General features: G+C 40.7%; 1 protein-coding gene across 2 annotated transcripts; it reads right to left on the minus strand.

The window, feature by feature from the left end:
* Window positions 1-1083: 1083 nt before the first annotated feature.
* Window positions 1084-24698, minus strand: guca1b (guanylate cyclase activator 1B). 2 transcript variants are annotated; one of them, XM_078546546.1, is made up of 4 exons: window positions 23881-24698; window positions 8768-8917; window positions 8573-8687; window positions 1084-2648 (listed from the first exon to the last, which is right to left on the minus strand). In XM_078546546.1, exons 1-4 carry the CDS (start codon window positions 23947-23949, stop codon window positions 2521-2523), a joined length of 462 nt encoding a protein of 153 aa, XP_078402672.1. In that variant the 5' UTR covers window positions 23950-24698; the 3' UTR covers window positions 1084-2520. The 2 variants fall into 2 exon arrangements, with proteins under 2 accessions (XP_078402672.1, XP_078402671.1); XM_078546545.1 differs by lacking the exon at window positions 23881-24698 and adding an exon at window positions 10248-10839.
* Window positions 24699-24716: the final 18 nt, after the last annotated feature.

The raw sequence follows: 24716 nt of genomic DNA on the forward strand, positions 1-24716 counted from the left end.
TTTTCTTAAACAAAATGCAATGCTTCACACTTTTTTTATGTTGAAATTTGTAAAATAAGAGATACCATATTCCCTCGTGTGTTTGATTTATGTGAATGACTCATTTTCCATTGTCATAGTAGACCACATTAAGCATAGCTGTAGATTAATAAAAGATTCCCATTGAATAAGACATTTATATATCTTTTGTCAACGTGATGGTTAATGGGGTATTCTGCAAGAATGGTACCTTTTAATACCTCTAAATGTAATGCTTATTATTCAGCAAAAACCATATTGTGCTGATGAGCTCCTATAACCAAACCCAAACACCTTCTTTATATTCAGTGTTATTTTCTGCAATGATTTTCATTTTTTCCCCTTAATTTGGGACAATTGGGAATCATTCATTTCCTCAGCACTCTAGGCTGTGCAGCCTGTATTCCAAAATATGTATCTTGGAATGTTCCCTGCGAGAAATAGAAAATGTTTTGCAGCTTCAAATATGAGGATTTCCTGTAAACAGATTTGATAGTTTAATTAAACAAGGATACGCCCCCTTTACATTCAGATGGGGAGATTATGAGTGATTTAATGTAAAAGACAGGTTTGATGTTGCAGCAGAAACATTGTTCTGATTACTTTCAGGACCTGCTTCCAGGAAAGAAGGCCAAAAAAATTAGTCATTTCAGAATCAGTTGAAGATGGGTCTTTATTTAATCCAGAGCAAATGATGCGACCGCAATTCAGGGTTAATTTCAATGGGATGCAACAAAATGCATTGATGAACAATGATCGATATGGGGAGATGGTGGCGTGGTAGTAATGGACTAGTAATCCAGCGGCCCAGGTTAATGTTCTGGGGACAAGGGTTCAAATCCCACCATGGCAGCTGATGGAATTTATATTCAACTAACAAATCTGGAAATGAAAGCTAGTCTCAGTTAACAGTGACAATGAAGCTGTTATCAACTGTCATAAAACCTATCTGGTTCACAAAGGAAATCTGTCATCCTGGTCTGGCCTAGCCTACGCGTGAATCCAGACCCACAGCAATGTGTTTGACTCTTAACTGCCTTCTGAAATGGCCTCGCCACTCAGTTGCCAATGCAGTTTACAAGGGTGGTTGGGGATGGGCAACAAATGTGTAAGAGCAAAGAGATTTAGGGCCATGAGCATACAAAACGTAATCAAAAAATCTAATGTTGGTCTTTATCTGAAGCGGAATTCAAAAGTGAGAAGGGACTCTTCAGTTAAACAAAAGCTTGGACAGACCCCACCTAGAGAACAACAGTCATTTTTAAGCACCCCAATTTAGGAAAGATATATTGGCCTTGGAAGGAATACAATGCAGATTCAGCAGGGTCTGAAGATCAAATTATTAGGTCATGTTGCATAATCTTGGTTTGTATTCCCTTGAGTTTAAAAGATTGAGGTGTTTATGATGGGAAAGGAATTCAATCAGGTATATACAGAGAAACTATTTCCTCTGGTGGTACAAGCCAAAACAAGAAGGCATAATCTCAATTTTATAGCTAGGCCATTTAGGAGTGAAATCAAAAAATACTTTTTCACACAAATGACTAACAGAAATTGAGAACTCATTTTCAAGACATTGTGGCTACTGGGTATTGAAGCTTTCAAGACCAAGATTGATAGATTTTTGTTAGGGAAGAATATCAAGGGATATGGAACAAAAGAGGATGGATGAATTTAAGATACTGATCTTAAGATCTAACTAAACGTTGGGACAGGTTGAGAGACTGTTCGTATGTGCTCCTGAAGTCACACACATCGTGTATATTCTAATATACTAATGAAAATACCAATATACTAATGAAAATAAAGTTCATTTGTTGGTAGAAAGTGTCATGTTTATTTATTCTGTAAGCAAATGTGCATATGTATTCACAAAATCTTCACAACTCCATCCAAGTCAATGCTGTGGAACCACAACTACAACTGTTGCAATCTTTCAGGAACCTTGAAAAATAATATTCATTTAATTGCCTTACCATTCATGTTGACTTAATTTAATTAATTTTAATGTTAATTTATCCTATTTTCCATTTCTGATGTAAAATATACTTTTCAAAAGTAAAACAAAGAATTGACTAGAAGCCTATTTCCTTTAACTGTTTATTGTCAGGTTGAAGGTACTGATAAAATTTAAAAACACAAAAAAGTCAAATAAAACCAGCCAATTAGAATAAAATAAAGATAACATCAGGAGTTTACAGGACCAAATTCTGATGAATGAGCATATGTCATGGAGTCAGGGGACCAAATCCTTCTAAAAAGGCCACATACATGAAAGATACTCAAATACATCAAGAGTGTATGCAGTATAAAACTCGTCAACTTTTTAGCCTTGATCCTCTGGGTCACAAATGTTCTCAGGGGAAATGGTAATAGTACATTTTTTTAAAATGGGTATTAAAAGTGCAGTAGGTATGAGGAAGTAATGTTATACACCTGCCTTTTATTCCCGGCATCTAATCATTTACAACCGTATTAAATTCTGGAGATTTTGTAGCATGTTTAAAATAAAGCGCTTTTGCGTCTCTGATCAGTCATCCAGCTGCCTGGATTCACGTCCATCTGTAGCATTTTCATTACCCACTTGTCTCTCCGCGCTCCATCAATAAATTCATCCAAGGACAGGTGACCTGAAAAATGAAAAGCACCAATGAATCTACAAACAATACAAACTAACTCAAAAGATGCTTAACTGGTTAAATTATAAAGTGATATTGATATGTAGGTTATGGGCTGTCACACTTATCTATCTATATTGTATTAATTTTTTTTAAGTATGTGCACCCCTTATTTGGGCACGAGTATTCTTTCATACCTCTAATTGGCCCCTTAAATGATTTCCCTGTTATCTGTCACACAGTCACACTGCAGCTGCACACTTCTTCCACTAGATAGAGCTTCAGTTCTACAGATTTCTGGAATTCTTTTAGTAACCCTGTCATCTTATTTGTTCAGGTAAGTTAGTTTTAACATTTATTTTTTCTTTACACTAATTTTCATTTTTATTCTCACTTTTAGGATTTGTCATCTTTCGACTTATTTTCTTCTCTAATGTTTAAAATACAATCCACGCCCTACTTCCTTCACTGGCCCCCCTCTTCACTTATGCCTAGGGCTTCAAGGCATTGCTCTACCATATTTATATTAGTCATAGAATCATAGAGGTCTACAACACAGGAAAAAGCCCTTCAGCCCATCGAGTCTGCGCCGGTCAAACAAATACCTAACTATTCTAATCCCATTTTCCAGCACTAGGGCCATAGCATTGTATGCCAAGGCATCGCAAGTGCACATCCAAATACTTCTTAAATGTTATGAGGGTTTCTGCCTCTACCACTCTTTCAGGCAGTGAGTTGCAGATTCCCACCACCCTCTGGGTGAAAAAATTCTTCCTCACATCCCCTCTAAACCTCCTGCCCCTTACCTTAAATCTATGCCCCCTGGTTATTGATCCCTCCACCAAGGGGAAAAGTTCCTTCCTGTTTACCCTATCTATGCCGCTCATAATTTTATACACCTCAATCATGTCCCCCCTTCAATCTCCTCTGCTCCAGGGAAAATAACCCCAGTCTATCCAGTCTCTCTTCTAACTAAAACTCTCCAGCCCAGGCAACTTACTGGTAAATCTCCTCTGAACTCTCTCTGGTGCAACCACATCCTTCCTATAATGTGGATTCCAGAACTGCACGCAATACTCTAGCTGTGGCCTAATCCAGCATTTCTTAATTGTATAGCATTTTAAAGATATTTATTTTCCAGCCATTCTCACCCTACCCCATTCCCTCGTTGGTTCCATAATGTACTGTTCTAAGAAACCGTCGCGAATACACTCTATCAACTCATCCTTAAGGCTACCTTTGCTAATTTGATTCCTCACCAATTCTGAGAAAAGATCTTGGCTTAAAAGATCAAGATGTAGATAAGAAATAGCAAAGGAAAGAATTTACTGTTGGGAATTGATTATAGGTCCTCTAACAGTTGTTTCACTGTAGGACAGAGTGTAAATCAAGAAATAATGGGAGCGTGTAAGAAAGGTATTGCAATAATTGTGTGAGATTTTAATCTTCATACAGATTGGAGGAATCAAATTAGCAAAGGTAGCCTTAAGGATGAGTTGATAGAGTGTATTCAGGACGGTTTCTTAGAACAGTACATTATGGAACCAACCAGGGAATAGGCTATTTTAGACCTGGTAATGTGTAATCAGACAAGATTAATTAATGATCTCATTGTGAAGGATCCTCTCGGCAAGAATGATCATAACATGATAGAATTCACATTCAGTTAGAAGGCGAGAAACTTGCAGTTTGAAACTTGTGTCATGAATTTAAATAAAAGGCAATTACAAAGTTATGAAGACAGAGTTGGCTACAGTGGACTGGGAAAATAGGTTACAAGGTGAGTTGGCAAATAAGCAGTGGCAGACATTTAAGCAAATGTTTCATAACTCTCAACAAAGATATATTAATTGAGAAAGAAAGACCCTACAAGAAAGATACACCATCCATGGTTAACTAAGGAAGTTAAGGATGCTATCAAATTGAAAGAAAATGCATACATTGCTACTGGTAGGCCAGAAGATTGGTATAACTTTGGAAATCAGCAAAGGATGACTATAAAAAAGGGAGAAGTTAGAATACGAGAGTAAACTGATAAACTATTAAAAAAAGATGGTAAGAGCCTCTACAAGTATATAAAAAGGAAGGGAATAGCTAAAGTAAATGTTGGTCCCCAAGAGGATGAGACTATGGAATTAATAATGGGAAAAAAGGAAATGGAAGAGATATTAAACAAGTATTTTGTTTCTGTCTTCACAACGGAAGACACAAATAGCATCCCAACAATAGGAGAAAATCAAGGGGCAAAAGGGAAAAAATACTAGGAAAACTAATGGGACTAAAGGTTGACAAGTCAGCTGGACCTGACAGCCTACACTCTGGGTCTTAAAAGTGGCTGCAATGATAGTGGTTGTAATCTTCCAAAATTCCCTAGATTCTTGAAAGGTCCCAGTGGATGGAAAATTGCAAATGTAATGCCTGTATGCAAGAAAATGGGAAACTATGGGCCTGGTAAACTAACATCTGTAATTGGGAAAAAGCTGGAATCCATCATTAAGGAAGTAGGAGCAGGACATTTAGCAAAATCATAATACAATCAGGCAGAGTCAATATGGTTTTATGAAAATGGAGTTGTCTTTAACAGATTTATTAGAGCTCTTTGAGGATGTAACAAGCAAGGTAGAGAAAGCAGAACCAGTAGACATATTTGGATTTCTGAAAGGCATTCGATAAGGTGCCACATAAAAGGTTACTGCACAAGATAAGGCGGTGTTGGTAATATATTAGCATGGATAGAGGATTGGCTAACTAACAGGAAACAGAGTTGGGATAAATAGGTCATTTTCAGATCAGCAAAGCATAAACTAGTGGGATGCCTCAGGAATCAGTGCCTGGGCCTCAAGTATTTACAATCTATATTAGTGACTTGGAGGAAGGGACCGGGTGTATTGTAGCCAAATTTGCTGATGATACAAAGGCAAGTATGAAAGCAAGTTATGAGGAGGACACAAAGAGTCTTCAAGGGGATATAGTTAAGTTCATAGTTAAGTGAGGGGGGGCAAAAATTTGGCAGATGGAGTATAATGTGGGAAAATATGGGGTTGTCCACTTTGGCAGGAATAATAGAAAAACAGAATATTATTTAAATGAAGAGAACAGCAGAATGCTGTGGTACAGAGGGATCTGGATGTTCCCATACATGAGTCTTGCTACAACTGTACAGGGGGATTGGTGAGACTGCTCCTAGAGTGCTGCATATGGTTTTGGGCTCCGTACTTAAGGGAGGGGTATATTTGCACTGGAGGCAATTCAGAGTGGGCTCACTAGGCTGATCCTGGGATGAAGCTGTTGTTTTATGAGGAAATGTTGAGCAGGTTGGGCCTATAGAAGAATAAGAGGTGATCATATTAAAACATATAGGCCCAGAACTTCTATTCCCCCGAGGGTCGTACCCTGAAGGTATAACAGAAGATGCGCTAGGCGCTAGGGCACCGCCCCCCACCCCCGGATGTCTCCACGCAAGGACTTCACAGTACTTACCCAGGAAGTTTAAATTACCCTACACTGGGAAACATCCGATACTCTGCTTTAAATTGGAGACTTTGGATGGTTCCAGCACTCTTAGCAGAACAGTTATCCAGGAAAAGTTAAATGCATTAAAACCACTTCTAACTCCTGGGTAGCTATGGTAGTGATCCCCCAGAACTCCCCGCTGGATCCCCATGGCCCGCAACTACACCCAATGCTGGCTGTACCCCTGCCCCCTGACTAACCTCCCATAATCCTGACTACCCACCCCATCCTCCCACCCTCCCCCTCAGCTCCCACCCCCACTGAGGAGACAGTGGCGCAGTGGTAAAATCACCAGACTAGTAATCCAGACTAGGCTGGATCTAGGCTCTGGGACATGGGTTCAAATCCCACCATGGTAGCTGGTGGAATTTAAATTCAGTTCATAAAAATCTGGAATTAAAAAGCTAGTCTTGGTAATAGTGACAATGAAACCATTGTCGATTGTCGTAAAAACCCATCTGGTTCACTAATGTCCTTTAGGGAACAAAATTTGCCATCCTTACCTCATCCGGCCTACATGTGACCCCAGACCCATAGCAACGTGGTTGACTCTTAAATGCCCCCTAAAATGGCCTAGCAAGCCACTCAGTTATATCAAACTGCTACAAAGTCTACAAAAAAGGAATTAAACTAGACGAATCACCCGAAATCGACCTAGGCAGCAGAAATGACATTGGCGAACCCAGCCCAAAAGTTCTCCTTATGAACATGTACACTGCACATCTCTCACCAGGCCTGAGACGGAAGCTTGGGCAAGAAATATGCAGTTCCCGACCCCGGGTAAGTAAGAAGGTGCGGAGTTGCAATCTGACAGTGATTGCCACTCCATGCACATCTGGGACATAAGATTCTGAGAGGGCTTGACAAGGCTGAGAAGATGTTTCCCCTTGTGGGCACAATTTCAAAATAAGAGGTTTCCCATTTAAGACAGAGATAAGGAAGAATTTCTTCCCTCAGGGAGCCGTTAATCTTTGGAACTCATTACCCCGGAGAGCAGTAGAGGCTGGATCATTGAAGTCTCAGTTGGACAGTTGTTTGATCTACGAGGGTGCCAAGGGTTATGAGGATCAGGCAGGAAAGTAGAATTAAAGCCACAATCAGATCAACTATTATCTTATTGAATGGCCGAACAGGCTTGAGCGGCCACATGGCCTTCTGCTGCTCCTTTTTTCTACTAATACTGTTTACTAATATTCTTCGATTATTGAAGGGTGCCAATGAATGCAAGTGGACTGTGGATGTCAACATCTACCCGGTATTGATGGCATTGATAAAATGACTTGGACTGTGTGTTATGAAAAACCTTTATATGGCACTTTAACATAGAAAACACCCTTAGCGGGGACATAAAGAGAACAGATGCTGAGCCAAATGAAAGATTAGAAGTGGTGACCAAAAGCTTGGTCAGGGAAATGGATATTAAAAAGAATCTTCAAAGAGGAAAGATACATGGAATGATATAAACGTTTAAGGAGGGAATTCTAAGCATGGAGCCAAGGAAGCTGAAAGCCTGACTGCCAATAATGGAAGGAAGAGAGAGAGATGTATAACAGGCCTGAGTCAGAGAAATGGGAAATTGGAGGGGGTGGTCACAGAGATGGAAAGGGGTGAAGCCATGAAAACATGTGAACACAAGGATGAGAATTTTCAGTTTAAGACAATGGTGGACTAGGAGCCAATGTGTGTCAGTGCAATTTGGTGTGCCATTAGACAGGATTTGCAGAGTTTTAAATGAGCTGAACTTAATAATGGGCAGAAGATGGTAGCCAGTCAGGAAAGCTTTTTAATAAAAGCAAAAAGTAGGGTTTTAGCAACAGATGGGCTCAGGTTTGATGGAGGTGGGTGATAGTCTGGAGATAGACAATGTTAGCAAAGTGGAAGTGGATGGTCTTTATGATGGAGAGATATGGAATCTGACACCTAGTTCTGATGGAAGAGACTGCTAAGGTTGGGAGCACAAGCTATTTTGTTTTGTCCTAAATAGAAGGACTGAACAACAGAGTCTGTGCTTGAAAAGGGATGAATTCAAAAATAATCTGCAGAAACAATATTAGAGTGAATGAGTGGTCAATCAAAGGAACAGACATCCATGGAACCACTGGAAGCAATGAATTTTGATTTATTCAGATTAGGTCGATATATGTCAGAAACTAACATTTTGGGATACTGTATATGAATAATTTCAAGCAAGATGTGGTAAATGTAGCTTGTTTGGGAGGAAAAAGTTGACTTTGGACCTCTGGTTCCCAAAGCCCCTCATCACTGGGGTTGTTCTCATATAATTTCTGGGTCTATTTATTAAGTTCTTACAGAGATGGACCTTGATATTTGTTTGTCCAACCATTCCTATGTTCCAATCTGGTTCAGCCTGAGAAGGTGAGGGCTAAAGTGAGTGGCAGAAACCTAACAAATGTCATACTTACCATCTCCATTTTCATCCACTAACTGAAATATTCTATCTACAACTTCTTCTGGAGTCAAGAGAGGAGCCCCATCTTCCGATTCTTGACTGCAAGCCTTCTTTAATCTGTAAATAGACTGTAAAACAAGAGGAAGTGTCAGGATTTGGGTATAAGGAACATGCCAATTCAAAGAAAAGAAATAAAGTAGACACAGACCTCCACAATCTCCAGCAGCTCTGTTTTATCGATGCATCCATTTCCATCTTTATCATAAACTTTGAAAGTCCATTTCAGTTTGTGCTCCAGATTACCTCTTAGAACCAGATTGAGTGCCGCAACATATTCCAAGAAATCAATGGTGTTGTCCTGGAAGAAAAATGAATTGGTGCCCGTTATCGACTGAATTAAATATAATTTAGTGCTGCCAGAAAATTAGAATGTATCCAGTCTCATATATTGCATCCTTGACAATTGACTATATTTCTATAGCAAGGACCAAGTATTTCCCATAGGGAAACAGTTAGAATGGAATACAGATTGAGATGTTTGGATGAATTCTTATTGCATTCATCTATTACCAAACTGGCAATTTTTTTTTGCATAATCTAAAATGTAAATTGATTCCAAATTTGCACTCCCTTCTCATTAATTTCTTCAGTTCTAAATTTTTTGACTTTTCTAATCTCAATATCCAGACACAAAGAAAATTATATATGGATTTTTAGGTTAAATTCAGGGTAAAGTGAGCAATACATTAAGAAACTATTAGAAACCCACTTAATAGTCCACCTTCAGAAGTGAGCAAATAGCCACAAAAAGATAGTGTTGTGCTTGCACAATTAAATGTGCCCTTTCAATATCCTGAAGATGTTTAACTCCTTTCCCTGACCCCCCTGCACTTTCTGAAGGGTGTGATTCATGAGAATAAAGTTCCTCATCCCTGGAACCAGTTATGAAGAAATATTGGAGAAGTTAGGACTGTTTCCCTTGAAGAAAAGAAGGTTGAGAGGAGATTTGATAGAGGTATTCAAAATCATGAGGAGTTTGGACAGAGGGTAGGGAGAAAGCATTCCCACTTGTGAAAGGATCGAGAACAAGAGGGCACAGATTTAAAGTAACTTGCAAAAGAAGCAAAAAAGTGTTATGAGAAAAAATGTTTTAACGCAGCAAGTGGTTAAGGTGTGGAATGTACTGCCTGAGAGTGTGGTGAAGGCGGGTTCAATCGAAGCATTAAAAAGGGAATTCGGCTTTTATCTGGAACGGAAGAATATGCAGGGTTACAGGGAGAAGGGCACTAAGCGACTTGCTCATTTGGAGAGCCGAAGCAGATACGATGTGCCAAATGGCTTCCTTCTGCACTGCTACAATTCTGTGATTCTGCACCCCACCCCCCCCCCACCCAACTCCCCCTTCCATCTGATTCAACTAGAAGCAAGGGGACATTATATCAGTGGCAAGATTAGTTTGAGAAGCAAAGTCACTGGGCCCATTAATCTCATCTTATCAACCACTTCGCTTTTACATGACAGATTTAACATCCACAGGACAGAACAAACACGGCAGGCCACATGACCTCCTGTGTTCTAACCACTCTATGATTCTACGAGCATGGGACAGGTTTGAAATTATGTATTACTAGTTGGGTTGTAGCTGGGAATAAAGGGCTCCAGGGAAACAAAAGCAAACTCACACTCACCCCATTCTTATCAAATGCCCGAAACATGTTTTCTATGTATTCAGCTGCTTCTTCATTGTCTAAAACTCCAAAAAAATGCTTGAATTCATGAAAGAAAAGGGTTCCACTGGGACATTCAGTCACGAACTTCTTGTACAAATCTTGTAGCTCAGCAACACCGATTTCCCCTTTATTTTCATCACTCACCGCCTGCCCCATAACTACAGAACTGGAATATTCTGCCAAAGACCTCGGCAGAAGTGATTAGTCTCCCAGGATGAGAACCCTCAGACCCTGGTCACCTTAACAGAGTGAATAATCTTCTCAAAGCCCAAACTTCTGTTCAGCCAAACCTCAACTGTATGAACAGGGGCTCCTTTGTTCGATAACCTCCCTGATTATCAATGAGGACTAATTACTCTTCTACAGTTGGGTTCACGTCTCCACGATCACTTCAACCCTCAAAATACAGAATTGAACAGTATTCTAGAGCCCAGGATTTTGATCAAACCTCACTCCGACAACAACTTTGATCTTCTAGAGTGCAGTCATCTTCCCAAACAATGTCACAATCCACTAGAAACTGGCTGGGAGGTCTGCTTTGTCCTGCCACCTCTTGTTAGAAATGAAAGCTATTTTCTTATTAACACGAGATTTCAGATCTAGCTTCAAGCAGGGCAATACCTACTTAAAGAGCGCTAAGTTTATTATGAGCTTTCCAGTGAGCACTCTCTAATATTTTGTGACCTTCATTCACCTTAGAGTTCAAACAGGGCCAGTCCAACACATTTGTGGAGGCTTTCTCAGGTAGTTGCTAACTTAAGGTCCAATTGAGTTAACAAGTCGGAAAGATTCCTGTGACATTGCACTCATCATATTAATTCTTCCAATAATGAAAGTGAAGAATTGGACAACCCAAGATTGTTTATCTTGGCTTTAAAAAGGGCATTCCTGCAGTGTGGTTCAATATTCTTATAAGGGGAGAGTTACATGCTTCAATGGTTGCATAGAGCCAATTTCTGGCTAAAAGTAGTGTGAGAACCTTAGTTAAACGAATGGGTCAATACCAAAGTACAGAAGAAAGATAGTGCTGTTTGCATAAATGAAATACAAAAACAACCGTAATTATTTCAGCAGAACAGTTAATCACAAAAAATACCAAGCTATGGAGAGTGTATTTAGAAAAATGACCGAGTAAGATTGAATACATTTATGTTATGTGGGGAGGCACTTTATCTTCTGACTATACATTATTTGGTGCTTTTTTTATTCCTTCATAGGATGTGGGCATCACTGGCTAGGGCAGCATTTATTGCCCATCCCTAATCGCCCTCGAGAAGATGGTAGTGAGCTGCCTTCTTGGACTGCTGCAGTTCATGTGGCGTTGGTACACCCATAGTGCTGTTATGGAGTTCCAAACTTTCGATCCAGCGACAGTGAAGGAACGGCGATAAATTTCCAAGTCAGGATGGTATGTGGCTTGGAGTGGAACTTGCAGGTGGTGGTGCAGCTCCCATGCTCCTGCTGTCCTTGTCCTTTTAGGTGGCAAAGGTCGCAGGTTTGGAAGGTGCTGTCACAGGAGCCTTGGTGAGTTGCTGTAGTGCATTTTGTAGATGGTAAACACTGCTGCCAGTATGCGTTGATGGTGGAGTGAATATTGAAGGTGGATGTAGGGCCAATCAAGTGGGTTGTTTTGTCTTGGATGGTGTCAAGCTTCTTGAGTGTTGTTGGAGCTGGACTCATCCAGGCTAGTGGAGAGTATTCCATCAAACTCCTGACTTGTGCCTTCTAGATGGTGGACAGGCTTTGGGGAGTCAGGAGGCTAGTTACTCACCACAGAATTACCAGCCTCTGATCTTCTCTTGTAGCCACAGTATTTATATGGCTGGTCCAATTCAGTCTCTGGTCAATGATAACTCCCAAGATGTTGATAGTGGGGGATTCAGTGATGGTAATGCCATTGAACATCAAGGGGAGATGCTTGGGGGGAGTCAGGAGGTTAGTTACTCACCACAGAATTACCAGCCTCTGATCTTCTCTTGTAGCCACAGTATTTATATGGCTGGTCCAGTTCAGTCTCTGGTCAATGATAACTCCCAAGATGTTGATAGTGGGGGATTCAGTGATGGTAATGCCATTGAACATCAAGGGGAGATGCTTGGATTCCTTCTTATTGGAGATGGTCATTGCCTGGCACTTGTTTGACATGAATGTTAATTGCCACTTATCAGCCCAAGCCTGAATGTTGTCCAGGTCTTGCTGCATATACTGCAGAGACTGCTTCAATATCTGAGGAATCACAAATGGTGCTGAACATTGCACACAATCATCAGTGAACAGCCCCACTTCTGACCTTATGATGGAAGGAAAGGTCATTGATGAAGCAGCTGAAAATGGCTGGGCTTGAAATAGCTGAACCTGATTTATTTACAAATAGTTTATTTTTCAAACCAAATAATGGGACATGATAAATATCCACATAAATATGAATGCAGGTAGCTTGAGCGATCAGTCCAAACCTTCTTCATAGTTCAATTCTCCACCATCTTTTAGATATAATTTAACTGCTTTTATTGTATTGCAAGTATGGAGCTATGGAAATTAAATTATAAATCAGAAAAAAAGTACTTTAACAATCAGATTAGTAGATATTCAATTTGGAAAGACCAGAAACAAAAACTAATAATGTTGGTTTGCCAAATGTCCAACTTAATAGGGCCTTTTAAATATTTGAATTGCAGCTGTCTTGTTACAGGGAAAACTCATGGGCATGTTGAAATTGTTTTAACTGATGAATATGCACCATCAAATAATTGAAATAAACTTGACTGTGAAACATAGGAACTTGAATATGTAGATCATTGAAGTGTTTCCCAATAGGATAGTTTAACTACTGTTCACCATAAGGCAGGAACATATCAATGGTTAAAGAGTAATTGCAATCATTACAATCTTCAACAATATATTGTTCATCTATGTTTCATGTTATTAAGCCAGTCATTATAAATAAATAGACAGCAGATTGAAACTAGAATGTGGTCAAACATTTAACAATTAACAGTAAAGGTGTAAACTTTTTTTTGACTGATAAACAAACATCAGGTGCTGCTGGTGATATATATTCTTAACAATATTTACAGGAGGGCTCATGTGCTACACTGCTATTCATTTTTATATAACATAACATGCTTCGGAATTAATTGGCTGGAGATTATTTATAATGGTCCCTTAATCCTACCTATTCCAAGAATACATTTGGGACAGGTCACTGTTTTCTGCACATGCGCACTTCTGGCACGGGATATTTCTAAACACTTTACAGGGCACAGAATGAAAATGGAAACAGTTAGATAGAGAGACCAGATGGGCTTTTAAAAGCAGAAGTGTTTAGAAAGAATTTCCACGCAGTATTTGAATAATAATAGAAAAGATGGTATATTAGAAATCAGGGTGCAGGCTGACAATAGAGGATCAAGGGCTGCATGTTGAAGGATGAAAGGAAAGAAAGGAACTGAAGTGGATGGGGACCATTGAGGATACTCAAATTAATTTGTTGGAGCACAGGGAGACAGTGAAGCTTGGCAAGAACAGGGTGATAGGAGATTGGGGCTTAATCTTGGTGACAACATAGTTATCGACATTCTGAATGAGATATAATTTATGGAGGGTGCAAACAGTGACTTACTGAGAAATTAAGCCTTGGTTGGATAAATGTACATTGTAGGGGTGTGGAAATCAGGGAAACGAGAGGGAAGAGATAAAGGCAAATCTATACGATTTTCAGAAGTGGAAGAAAATGGGCCTTGATCGATTAGATGTGGAGAAAGAAGCTGAGTTTTGTAACAGCATCTCCAGCCCTGAGGATTTAGTCTCTAGTGATACATCTTGAAAGCTGATGAAGTTACGGCCAGGAAATAATTGGCTTTGGTTGAAGGTGGCTTTGATTGTTCCTGACATGCAGTTGGAGGAGATGTTAACCCATTGAACCATAGTTGAACAGGCATTTTGGAGAATGCAGTAATGGTCTTAGGATTCATGGAGCAGCAGGAGGAGGGATGGGGTTGCCATTATTGTACATGTGAAAACTGACCCCATGCTTCTGGATGTCACCAAGGTGGCTGAATGATGAAGAGGAGGAGAAGAATGGAGCTGACATTCCAGAGATGACTGTACAAACAGGAGAAGATTTTTTAAAAAGGGGAGAATATGATGTCTACATTACAACAAAGCATTCGTGGAATCAAAAGATGCCTTGGAAATAAGCTGTTGAGACTGGGAGGATAGGAATATTTATTTCAGGAGGCTCAGATGTGGAGGAGGATGAGGGTAGGTGGGTAACTAAAATTACCCAGGAGGGTAATCATCTCCAAATAATGCTACATAAACTATTTCTGAGATTCATATGCAGTGGCTTGGGGAATAGATCGAGGAAGGGGAGACGAGTAAACAGGACATTTTAAAATGCTTCAAAAGCGTTTTGGAATTGGGATGTTTAAGATCACCGCAGTAATTTGGTGAATAGGATGTCCCAAACCCCCTGTGAACACATTCCAGTGATACAGCGGGCAGAAATTATGACCAGGCATAGAGAAACATATTTAAAGCCGGTTTATTGCTTTAAGCACCACGTGATGGCAAATGCAGTCACCTTGAGTTTTGCAAACTGTTAGGAAGAAACGCTTAGAAAGACTGTACTAAGATTTGGTTTCTAAAATGCTTCAAGCATTGGAAACAATTTCAGACGGAATGTGATCAGCTAAGATACAGATGTGGAAGACAGTTGTTGATTTACTGCAAACTATTACTGAAGAAAGTTATGTGGGCGGTGTTCACCTACGTCACATAAGATGATATTAGTCATCAGTCTTAAACTCCGATTGTAGCGGTAATCGCTACTAAGGCGATTTGGGGCTCATTAGAACTCGTCAGCGTCGGAATAAAAAAAAACAGGATTTAGAAAGTGACAAATGTCAATTGAAAATAGAACCGACAGAGGAACGTTATTGGGATTCTGGGGAGGAGATGTTTTCACTCAGTACATTCAGTTACATCCAACCATCCCGGAATGACAGGGAGTTTCCCCAGAGGAGGGACGTTGATATATTTCCGCAGCAGTACAGCAACCGGCACCGTGTGGAATGCAGTCAGCGAGGGGGCTGGGGGTCCGGAAAGGGGAGGACTCGGGAATCCCGGGGGTCCCATCAATCTAAGTCAACCCACTGTTCTGTTACTGGGGCTGCAGCAGCCGGCTCCCGCGAAATCAACATAATTCGAGCAATATCAGAGAGGCACGAGTGATAACCGGTTGCCATGTGTGCTTTAAATCACTGAGATTGAGATATCAGGCTCAGCAATGATCAGTTTTCAGTGAGGACATTGTTCCTTTCGAGAGTACGGCTTGGGACCATCTGAAATATAAGTCAGACACAGCAAGACATAACCTTGTCTGCATTACCCTGCGGATTCTACCTGATACACCCCTAGTGCCTCCGCAGGTCACATAACCTTCATTGGGAATGGTTTTAGGGACCCCCCCCCCCCAATAATCTAAACTCATTTAGATTACTCTAAAAGACAGACAAAATGAGAGAAAAATAAAAGGAAGTGCACAGGTGCCAGCGCTTTGATTCGGAGACTTTGTGCATTGGCAGCAGCAACGCTGTCCTTATAACCTTCGATATATTTCCCCACATCATAAAAGTGACTCCACTCCTGGCTGCAAAACACTTTGGGAGGTCTGTGATAGTAAACGGCGCTATATAAACGTAAGTCTTTGTTTTGGAGTCACGGATAGCTCAAATGGGTATGTCTCAAATTTGAAATAGAGGAAATGTCTCAGTTTCCCCTCCCTCTCACACACTCCCTGACTCTCCTGTCTTGGCACAAGCTTCCCAGGGGAATTTGAGTTTTGAGTAAAAAATGATGTGCTCCAGTGAATTTTAGAGCACCCTGTTTCATGGGAGTAAAATGTTAATGCGCGAGAGAAACAATTCTGTTAACTGATATAAAGTTAGTCACCAACATACTTTAAATGAGACATTGTTATAAGGACAGAGTTTATTAATTTCTGTTGTGACTGACGCACTGAGACTCCACAAAAATGCTCACACATGCACCTTATTTTTTCCCCCTTTGGATGTGTGCAGTTGTGGGATCTCCATAAGTTCAGAAGATTTAGTATTTTTTTCACGAATATTTTCACTTCTTTAAGATAGGGGTTTACCTCAATTTCAAAACTATCAATTGTCTGATCACAGTAACCTCTCCTGTGAAAAATAAAACCTGACTATGTTGCATGCATTAGTCTACCCTCAATTTAAACATATTATTTGAATACTGAACCTATGTACTTGCTTCTAATTGGATGGATAACACAAATTCAACTCAAAGGAAGTTTGTAGGAAGCCATAGATCTTCTTAAAGTAAGATTTTTTTGTCAGTCAATTGGCTTTTTAAATTTGTTCTTGGAATGCAGGTGTTACTGGCAAAGCCACATCTGTTCACCACTAATTGCCCTGAGAAGGGGATGGTGGGTCCTCTCCTTGAATCACTGCAGTTCTTCCAATGATGGTTATCTCACACGTTGAATTCAGAATCAGATGCACTGATCAAGCAGAGTGCTCTATCCTGAATGCTGCTAAGCTTCGAGTGTTGTAGTTGCATCCATCAAGACAAGTGATAGGTATTACATCCTACTCCTGACTTGCACCTTGTAAATGGTAGAGCAGATTTGAAGGGTCAGGAGGTTATCAATTCATCACAGAATAGCAAGTCTCTGTCCTGCGCTTATAGCCACCATGTTGCTAGGGCTGTTTCAGTTAAACGTCTGGTCAGTGAGGTGGGGAGCAGTGTCCACGAGATGTTAATGGGAGACTCAGTGATGATGGCACCATTGAAGGTCATGGGGAAATAGGTGGCCTTTCTGATTCAAGATGATCATTGTCTGGTATTTACATGTTGTGAATGCTAACTGCCAGTTATTATACAGGGCTTGCTGTAGTCTGGAATTGGAATCCCTCTTCATTACCAGAGGGATTGCGAATGGACCTGAACACTGGAATCATTAGCGAACAGCCCCACTCCAAACCTTATGATAGACAGAAGCTCATTGATGAAGCATCAGAGGATTGTTGGACTGAGGATGCCTTTGTGTGATGCCCTTCCCCATTCCTACTCCTGAGGTACTGCAGATTGATGATTTGATCTCTGGTTTTGTTTTTGATGATTTGATTGCCCATCCAAGTATTGAATATTTAAAACGTTACTCACTACATGAACTTAATGTACCTAGCTTTTCAGAAATACATAAGTTATGTGACAATAGCTACAAATTTTGTCTACCATACCACTGCTCACTGGCAACATGCAAGTGAGGCCTGAGTCCCAAATTGGCTCAGGCCTCATGCTGACAACATGTCAACACATAAATCATCATGCATTTTTGCCTGAGTCTTGCAACCAATAGTTTCCTATTTGGAAGCTTGTAATGGCACCTGTGACTAAAAATATTTATAACTGAACAAGTAGATTTCTCTCTAAGTGAATAATATACTTTCTTCTTTCAATACAGAGCGAGTAACATCACATTGTTGGAGGCGAAGGGGAAGTTTGGAAGCCTTTAAGAATATAAGGTTACTGGGCAAAGTCCAAGGTTACTCTATATCCCTGCAGCTGTGATCTTACATGTTGTACCTCAGAGAGCCTTCAGGTGGAATCAAGTATTTGGAGATGCAGGCAGTGTATGATTTATTAGAGTAGTGAAAACTAACAACTGCTTCTTCATTAAATCCCTGGAGATGCACCTTTCAAGATGATAAGTGCTTTAAACATATTCATAGTCTATGCTTTCATTGCATTCTATCAATGAAACTATATGCCATCTGGGTGGTGCATAAATTAAAGTTCACCAGGTTGGAATAACCACAACAAGAAAGAAAACCTCAGACCAGTTTACAAACAATGCAGAGACACAAAGTGTGGGTCACCTTGTTACACACAGGTCCTTAGCAAGTACAGCTCTTGAGATTGGGCAAAGATTTGCCAGGAGGCAAAAGCCTCATTGACTTCCATATTCAAGAACTGATTAGATTTCTCCAGTTATATTACCTGCTATATGCAAATCTCTTATCTTAACATTGTTGCGATTCATTTATTTTCACTAGCAAAATAGATTTTATACAAATCATCTGTTATTGCTGTTCAAAGATTTATACACTAGCTAACATTGTGTCTTTTCTCTTAAGTTGGAAAATCAAGGCAAAGGCCCGGATGACAGAATACTAACGAGAGTGAACAGAGTAAAAGACACCAGGTGAATCAGGAAGTGCTGACTATGTGAATTAACAGATTTCAGATTATAGGAGGAAGAAAAAATTGTACAAGATAAAGTTTCCACATGTTTATGTTTAAATTTTTCATTTTTGGAATTAGTTAAATATCAGTAGCTACAATAAGTGAGGCAAACTCCCAAGCAAAACATAAAAATAAAGTAATGAAATAAAATTAAAAAGGCTTCACTAGCACAAGTTTGCAACACTCAGATACATAAGGTAAGATTTAGCCAATCAATAGCAACACTGATAGTAGCTCATATGAATCATGGCAAGTTGTGAGTTTTGTTCGAGTAGTTAGTTGGTATAGTATCTACTGCAAAGATCCAGGTGCAATATAAAACTGTTGCATAATTATGTGTTCATATATTTTTTAATTAATTTACTTGTCATTTTGTGTTTTGTATTAAAAATATACCTAGACATTGGAGCCAGTGGAGATACTTTTGAAAATCCACAGGAGCTCAAACCTGCTGAAAATAATCTAAAATACTGAAAGAATGAAAGGAATGGAAGAAATTGTGTTTATTTAGTACCTTTCACAACCTCAGAACGTCCCAAAGTGCTTCATTGCCAATGAAGTACGTTTGAAGGGTAGACGCTGTTGTATTGTATACAAAGTATTTAGGATAAGAATCACCCAAAGGCACCTAAAAATGTAACTTATGCTTTGCAGATTTCCTGTCTTGTCTCTTGAAGTAAGCTGGGCTATAGTTCATCCATTATGAATTAACTAGTAATTTTCAGGACCATCAGCTTATTTAGATCCTCTGCTTCACAGTCAAGGCCCACACATGGCATGTTTTTCATGTTGGATGGTATATTTTTGATGTTTCCTGGCCAAAAGCCGTGAATAAATCATCTTTAGCATGTTAACGGCTGGCAGTGGTACTAAGGGGTACAACCTGGGAGTTGTGCTGATAGGGTAGGGAGGCAGTGAGAGAAAGGAGTGATAGAGATGTGGCAAAGACAGAGGAGGCTCGCAACTGTGGTAGGAGGGAAGGAAAGCAAGGGGCTGGATTTTACAGGGTGGGTGGCGGGTTTACTGCTTGCCCCCCCGCCTCGATGGAAAGTTGGTTCAAAACCGACTGACTTTAAATAAGAGATAAAAACAAAAAACTGTGGATGCTGGAAATCCAAAACAAAAACAGAAACAGAAATACCTGGAAAAACTCAGCAGGTCTGGCAGCATCGGTGGAGAAGAGCACAGTTGACGTTTCGAGCCCTCATGACCCTTCAACAGAACTAAGTAAAATAGGAACGGGGTGAAATATAAGCTGATTTTGGGGGGTGGGGGGGGTGTGGTTGTTGAGACAAGCAGCCAGTCATAGGCGGAGATAACCAAAAGATGTCACAGACAAAAGAACAAAGAGGTGTTGGAGGTGGTGATATTATCTAAAGTAATGTGCTAATTAAGAGTAGAGAACAGGACAACCAAGGTACAGATAGCTCTAGTGGGGGTGGGGGAATACTAAAAGGTAGAGATAAACAATGGGTGGAAATACATTTAAAAATAATGAAAATAAGTGGGAAAAGAAAAATCTATATAAATTATTGGAAAAAAACAAAAAGGAGGGGGAAGAAACGGAAAGGGGGTGAGGATGGAGGAGGGAGTTCAAGATCTAAAATTGTTGAACTCAATATTCAGTCTGGAAGGCTTGCTGCATTGTTCCAGTGAAGCTCAACGTAAACTGGAGGAACAGCACCTCATCTTCCGACTAGGCACTTTACAGCCTTCCGGACTGAATATTGAGTTCAACAATTTTAGATCTTGAACTCATCTCCTCCATCCCCACCCATTTTCTGTTTCTTCCCCCTCCTTTTTGTTTTTTCCAATAATTTATATATATTTTTCTTTTCCCACCTATTTCCATTATTTTTAAATGTATTTCCACCCATTGTTTATCTCTACCTTTTAGTATTCTCCCACCCCCACTAGAGCTATCTGTACCTTGGCTGTCCTGCTCTCTACTCTTAATTGGCACATTCCTTTAGATAATATCACCACCTTCAACACCTCTTTGTTCTTTTGTCTGTGACATCTTTTGGTTATCTTCACCTATGACTGGCTGCTTGTCCCAACAACCTCCCCCCCCACCCCCCTCCCTTAAACCAGCTTATATTTCACCCCTTTCCTATTTTTACTTAGTTCTGTTGAAGGGTCATGAGGACTCGAAACATGAACTGTGCTCTTCTCCGCAGATGCTGCCAGACCTGCTGAGTTTTTCCAGGTATTTCTGTTTCTGTTTTGACTTTAAATAAGGCTGCCCTGCAAGATAATATGCTGCTGGCAGCCTACTCAGACTTCTGTCCCTCAGCGAATGAAGTCCCGCCTTTGAGAGCTGCTGGTAAATCGGATTGCTCTATCAGTCTCAGCAGTGCCAGAACACAGTAGTGGATGATGCTGTGACTGCAAGGAGGCTCCAGGGTGAAGAGGACATGGTCACTGGAGAGAGGTAAGTGTGGGGTTTTGGAAGGGGAGGGATAGGGGAGCCTAGGGAGAGGACAACCAAGGTGGGGGATAGGTTTTGGAGGCCAATTGGGGAGGAACAAAGGGGGGGGGGGTGGGGAACATCATGGGGTGGGAGTGGTGCACCTGATAAACACAGGAGACACCCCCCACAAATGATGTGCCCCCCTTTACTTCCCACCTTTTCAACAAAGTTGTTTAAAAAGCGGCCTTCTCACTCTCGCCCGCCTGCCCAGCATTTTATGGCAGTGGAAGCAGATTAAGGGCCTGAAGTGGGCCATAATTGGCCACTTAAGGCCCTCAATTGGCCCAAAAGCAGGTGGGCTATTGGGAGCCTTAGCCAGCTCCCATATAATGGGGTTGGCAGAAAGATTGGTGGGCTAGCCACCCGACATATTTTACGTGCCCATCCCCCACACCTCTTGCGCCGAAAAAAAACACACGTTTGGTGGGGAGGGTGTTGGAGGGTGTAAAATACAGCCCGTGGAGTTTGTCTGGAGTGTAGGAGCATCGTTTTGGAGGTGGGGAGCCAGAAGCAGCACCGACATGAAGGAGGGGAAGAAGAGAGAAGTTTATGTGAACCAGAGAGCAAAGAAAGGTGATGGCAAGACTTGAAGGAGAGGGAGAAAAGCCACATCATAACCTGGCGGATGGGGGGGGAGACATTGCAGGCAGAGAGAGTTCTCTGCAGTGGGAAGCGTGGAGAACACGAGTATCCAAACTTAGGGCTGTTGGAGGGGAAAAGCAAGACTGAATTGGGGTTGGCACCAGAAGAGAGAATAGTGAATGAATAGTGAGTGGTGTGAATAGGAGGGAGAGGATGCTGCTTTAAATTAGGGGAGGGATTTACAGTGACTGTGTGGATTTAAGAGGATTTTCAGGGGAGAGTATTCCTGTAAGCTGGATGGCACTGGAAGGAAAGATTGCCTTTGTGAACAGGAAGAGTAACTGTTGGAAGTAGCCTTGGGGAGGTGGTGATCTAGCTGGTGTGTCAAAAGCCAAATATCACAAATTTCCCTTTGTTAGACCTAAAATCTATTAGCTATATAGTAATGAAATGCTTAAAATAACCTGAATACATCATTTTTAATATTAATTTTTTAATGACTATGCAGCTGCCCTCCCCACTACCCTATGTAAAATATACTACCAGTTGTCATAGGTAACACATGTAAGGAATTTGTATAATTAGAAATTTGCTGTCCACATCCCTGACTAGAACAATCCCTTCTTCTGTAAGACCAGGCTTGCGATTAATTAAGCCTTTATTTTAACAAAAGCTAGTTATAACTATTTTCTCCCATTAATACATTACCTGCTGTATTTGAAGATTTCAAACACGAGGAATAATTAAATTCACAGCTGATAGATAGAATAGTTTTCAGTAAAGTCGGACAGATGTCACTTAATTTTTAGGGAAAAAAAATCAATTTTCACTGTCTCTTAAATTGCTGGAAAATACATTGAGTAAAGTTTCCAAATCTAGTGCATTTAACACTTGTATCCCTCTGCAGAGTTTCAGATTTTTTCCCCATCCCAGTATGAGAACAGGCATTTTTGTGTATAACTAAAATTATAATAGGGTATAGTAGCAAAATAGTTGTTTCTGCGCTACAAATCCGAAGACCTGACTAATGACCTGGAGATGTGAGTTCAAATCCCACCTCAGCAGCAGGGGAACTTAAATTCACTTAATTAAATAAATCTGAAAATTTAAAAGCGGGCACCAATCATGATGATAATGAAACTACTGAATTGTCAAAAAACCCATCTATTTCACTAATGTCCTTTAGAAAAATAACTCTGCCCATCTGGCCTATATGCGACTCCAGACCCACAGCAACATGGTTGACTCTGTGCTCTGCAATGGCCTAGCAAGTTGCTTGGTTGTACTTAAGAAAGCAGCTCATCACCATCTTCTCAAGGGCAATAAAAGCTGGCGTTGCTAGCGATGCCCATATACCATGGATTTAAAAAAAAAAGTCTTCTGCAGCATATGTTGGTTAGGACAGGTGACCAAAAGCTTGATCAAAGAGGTACGTTTTAAGAAGTGCCTTAAATGAGGAGAAGAGGAGGAGAGGTTTAGGGAGAGAATTTCAGGGAATGACCCTTGACAACTAAAGACGCAGCTGTCAATAGTAGAATGATTAAAATTGAGGATGCTCAAGTGACCAGAATTGGAGGAGGGGAGATACCTTGGAAGTTTGTAAGGGTAGAGGAGATTACAGAGATAGGGAGGGGTGAGGCCATGGAAGGACTTGAAAATAAGGTGAGAATTCTAAAATTGAAGCATTACTTAACCCAGAGCCAGTGAGGGCCTGTGAGCACAGGGATAAGGATGAATGGAACTTGGTGCAAATTAGGACATGGGCAGCAGAGTTTTGGATGACCTCAAGTTTATGGAGGCTGGAACACGGGAGGCTGACATGGTGTGCTTTGGAATAGTCACACCTAAAGGTAACATAGGCATGGATAGCAGCAGTTAAGCTGAGGCAGGGGTAGAGGTTGGTGATGTTATGGAGGTGGAAACAGAAGATGTTAACGATGGTGCTGGTATATGGTCAGAAGCTCATCCGAGGGTGATATTAGACACACTGAAAGGATTGTTTTCCCCAGCAATGGACTTTTATGACTTTAAATTGCCTTTGGGTTCTGTGCTGAGTAAACAAATGCATCTCAGTTTGAAATCACCTGACCATCTACCCTTCTCAATAAAAAATGCATTAAAAGAACAAGCAACTCCTTTGCGGCTCAAACCTGTTTAAAAAAACTCGTACAAATAGCTTAGAACTCTTTTTCTCCATTACTTTTAATAAAATGCTGAGTTCTGAATTAAACTCCAGAGAATGCTTACCTTGGCTGCTGTGGTCATGTCATTGCACTTCTTCTGGGAATAGTCATCAGAGCATGGAATTACCACCATGGCACCCAAGTCCTTCCATGCCACTTACATCATGGGAAGTTCTCACTTGTGGTGTCCCCTGCAGCAGGTCTCACCAAAACACCACCTTATTTAGTCAGACACAGAGGCCCTTATCCAAAAATTTTGGGCCCATTCCTTCAAGGCCTCTTGTGATATTTCTGTGGAAAAGGAGATATGCAGATACTGGAGATTTCTCACATTTTACAATATGTTTATAACTGAAGTGAACTTTGTAATATTGATTTAAGGTGATTATCAGACATGTGGCTCATTCACTTCCTAGTGCTAATCCTGAGTTCTGGGGCTGGATTGCTGATGAGTGGGAAGCAGAAATTCACCCACGTTGAGATCTTGACTCCACGTCACACGGCACCTGATGCCCAATGCAATTCTTGAGGAGCAGACCAATTACTGGCCAGGGTGCACGCTCACTGTCCAATTATAATGGAAACTGCAGGCCTATTGGCCTCTGGTCCCACAACTGTGGCTGTTAAAAAAAGTTGGCTCATGACATCTGTCCTCAGCTTTTTATTGGAGCACATGGTTGGTCTGCAGTATTAACTGTGGCTGAGTTGGTTGCACTGTTAGCTCCAAGTGAGGAGGCTGTGGGTTCATCTCTCACTCCAGGGACTTGAGCACAAAACGTATGCTACTCGCTCAAATGAGATGTTGGTCCTCTCACGTAGATGTAAAAGATACCGTGGCACTATTTTGTAGAAGTGTAGGGGAGTTGTTCCCCGACAACATTTATCCCTCAACACCACTAA

The sequence above is a fragment of the Cetorhinus maximus genome, chromosome 8 (genome assembly GCF_964194155.1).
Source record: "Cetorhinus maximus chromosome 8, sCetMax3.hap1.1, whole genome shotgun sequence".
NCBI lineage: Eukaryota > Metazoa > Chordata > Chondrichthyes > Lamniformes > Cetorhinidae > Cetorhinus > Cetorhinus maximus.

What these genes read in the sequence shown, in the direction of transcription:
- guca1b (XM_078546545.1), bottom strand. Translation starts at nt 10,445, where the DNA reads ATGGGGCAGGCGGTGAGTGATGAAAATAAAGGGGAAATCGGTGTTGCT. An exon ending in GGGCATTTGATAAGAATGGG is followed by an intron (nt 8,918 to 10,247) that starts GTGAGTGTGAGT and finishes TTTTTCTTCCAG; the next exon opens with GACAACACCATTGATTTCTT. An exon ending in AGTGGATGAAAATGGAGATG is followed by an intron (nt 2,649 to 8,572) that starts GTAAGTATGACA and finishes TTCATTTTTCAG; the next exon opens with GTCACCTGTCCTTGGATGAA.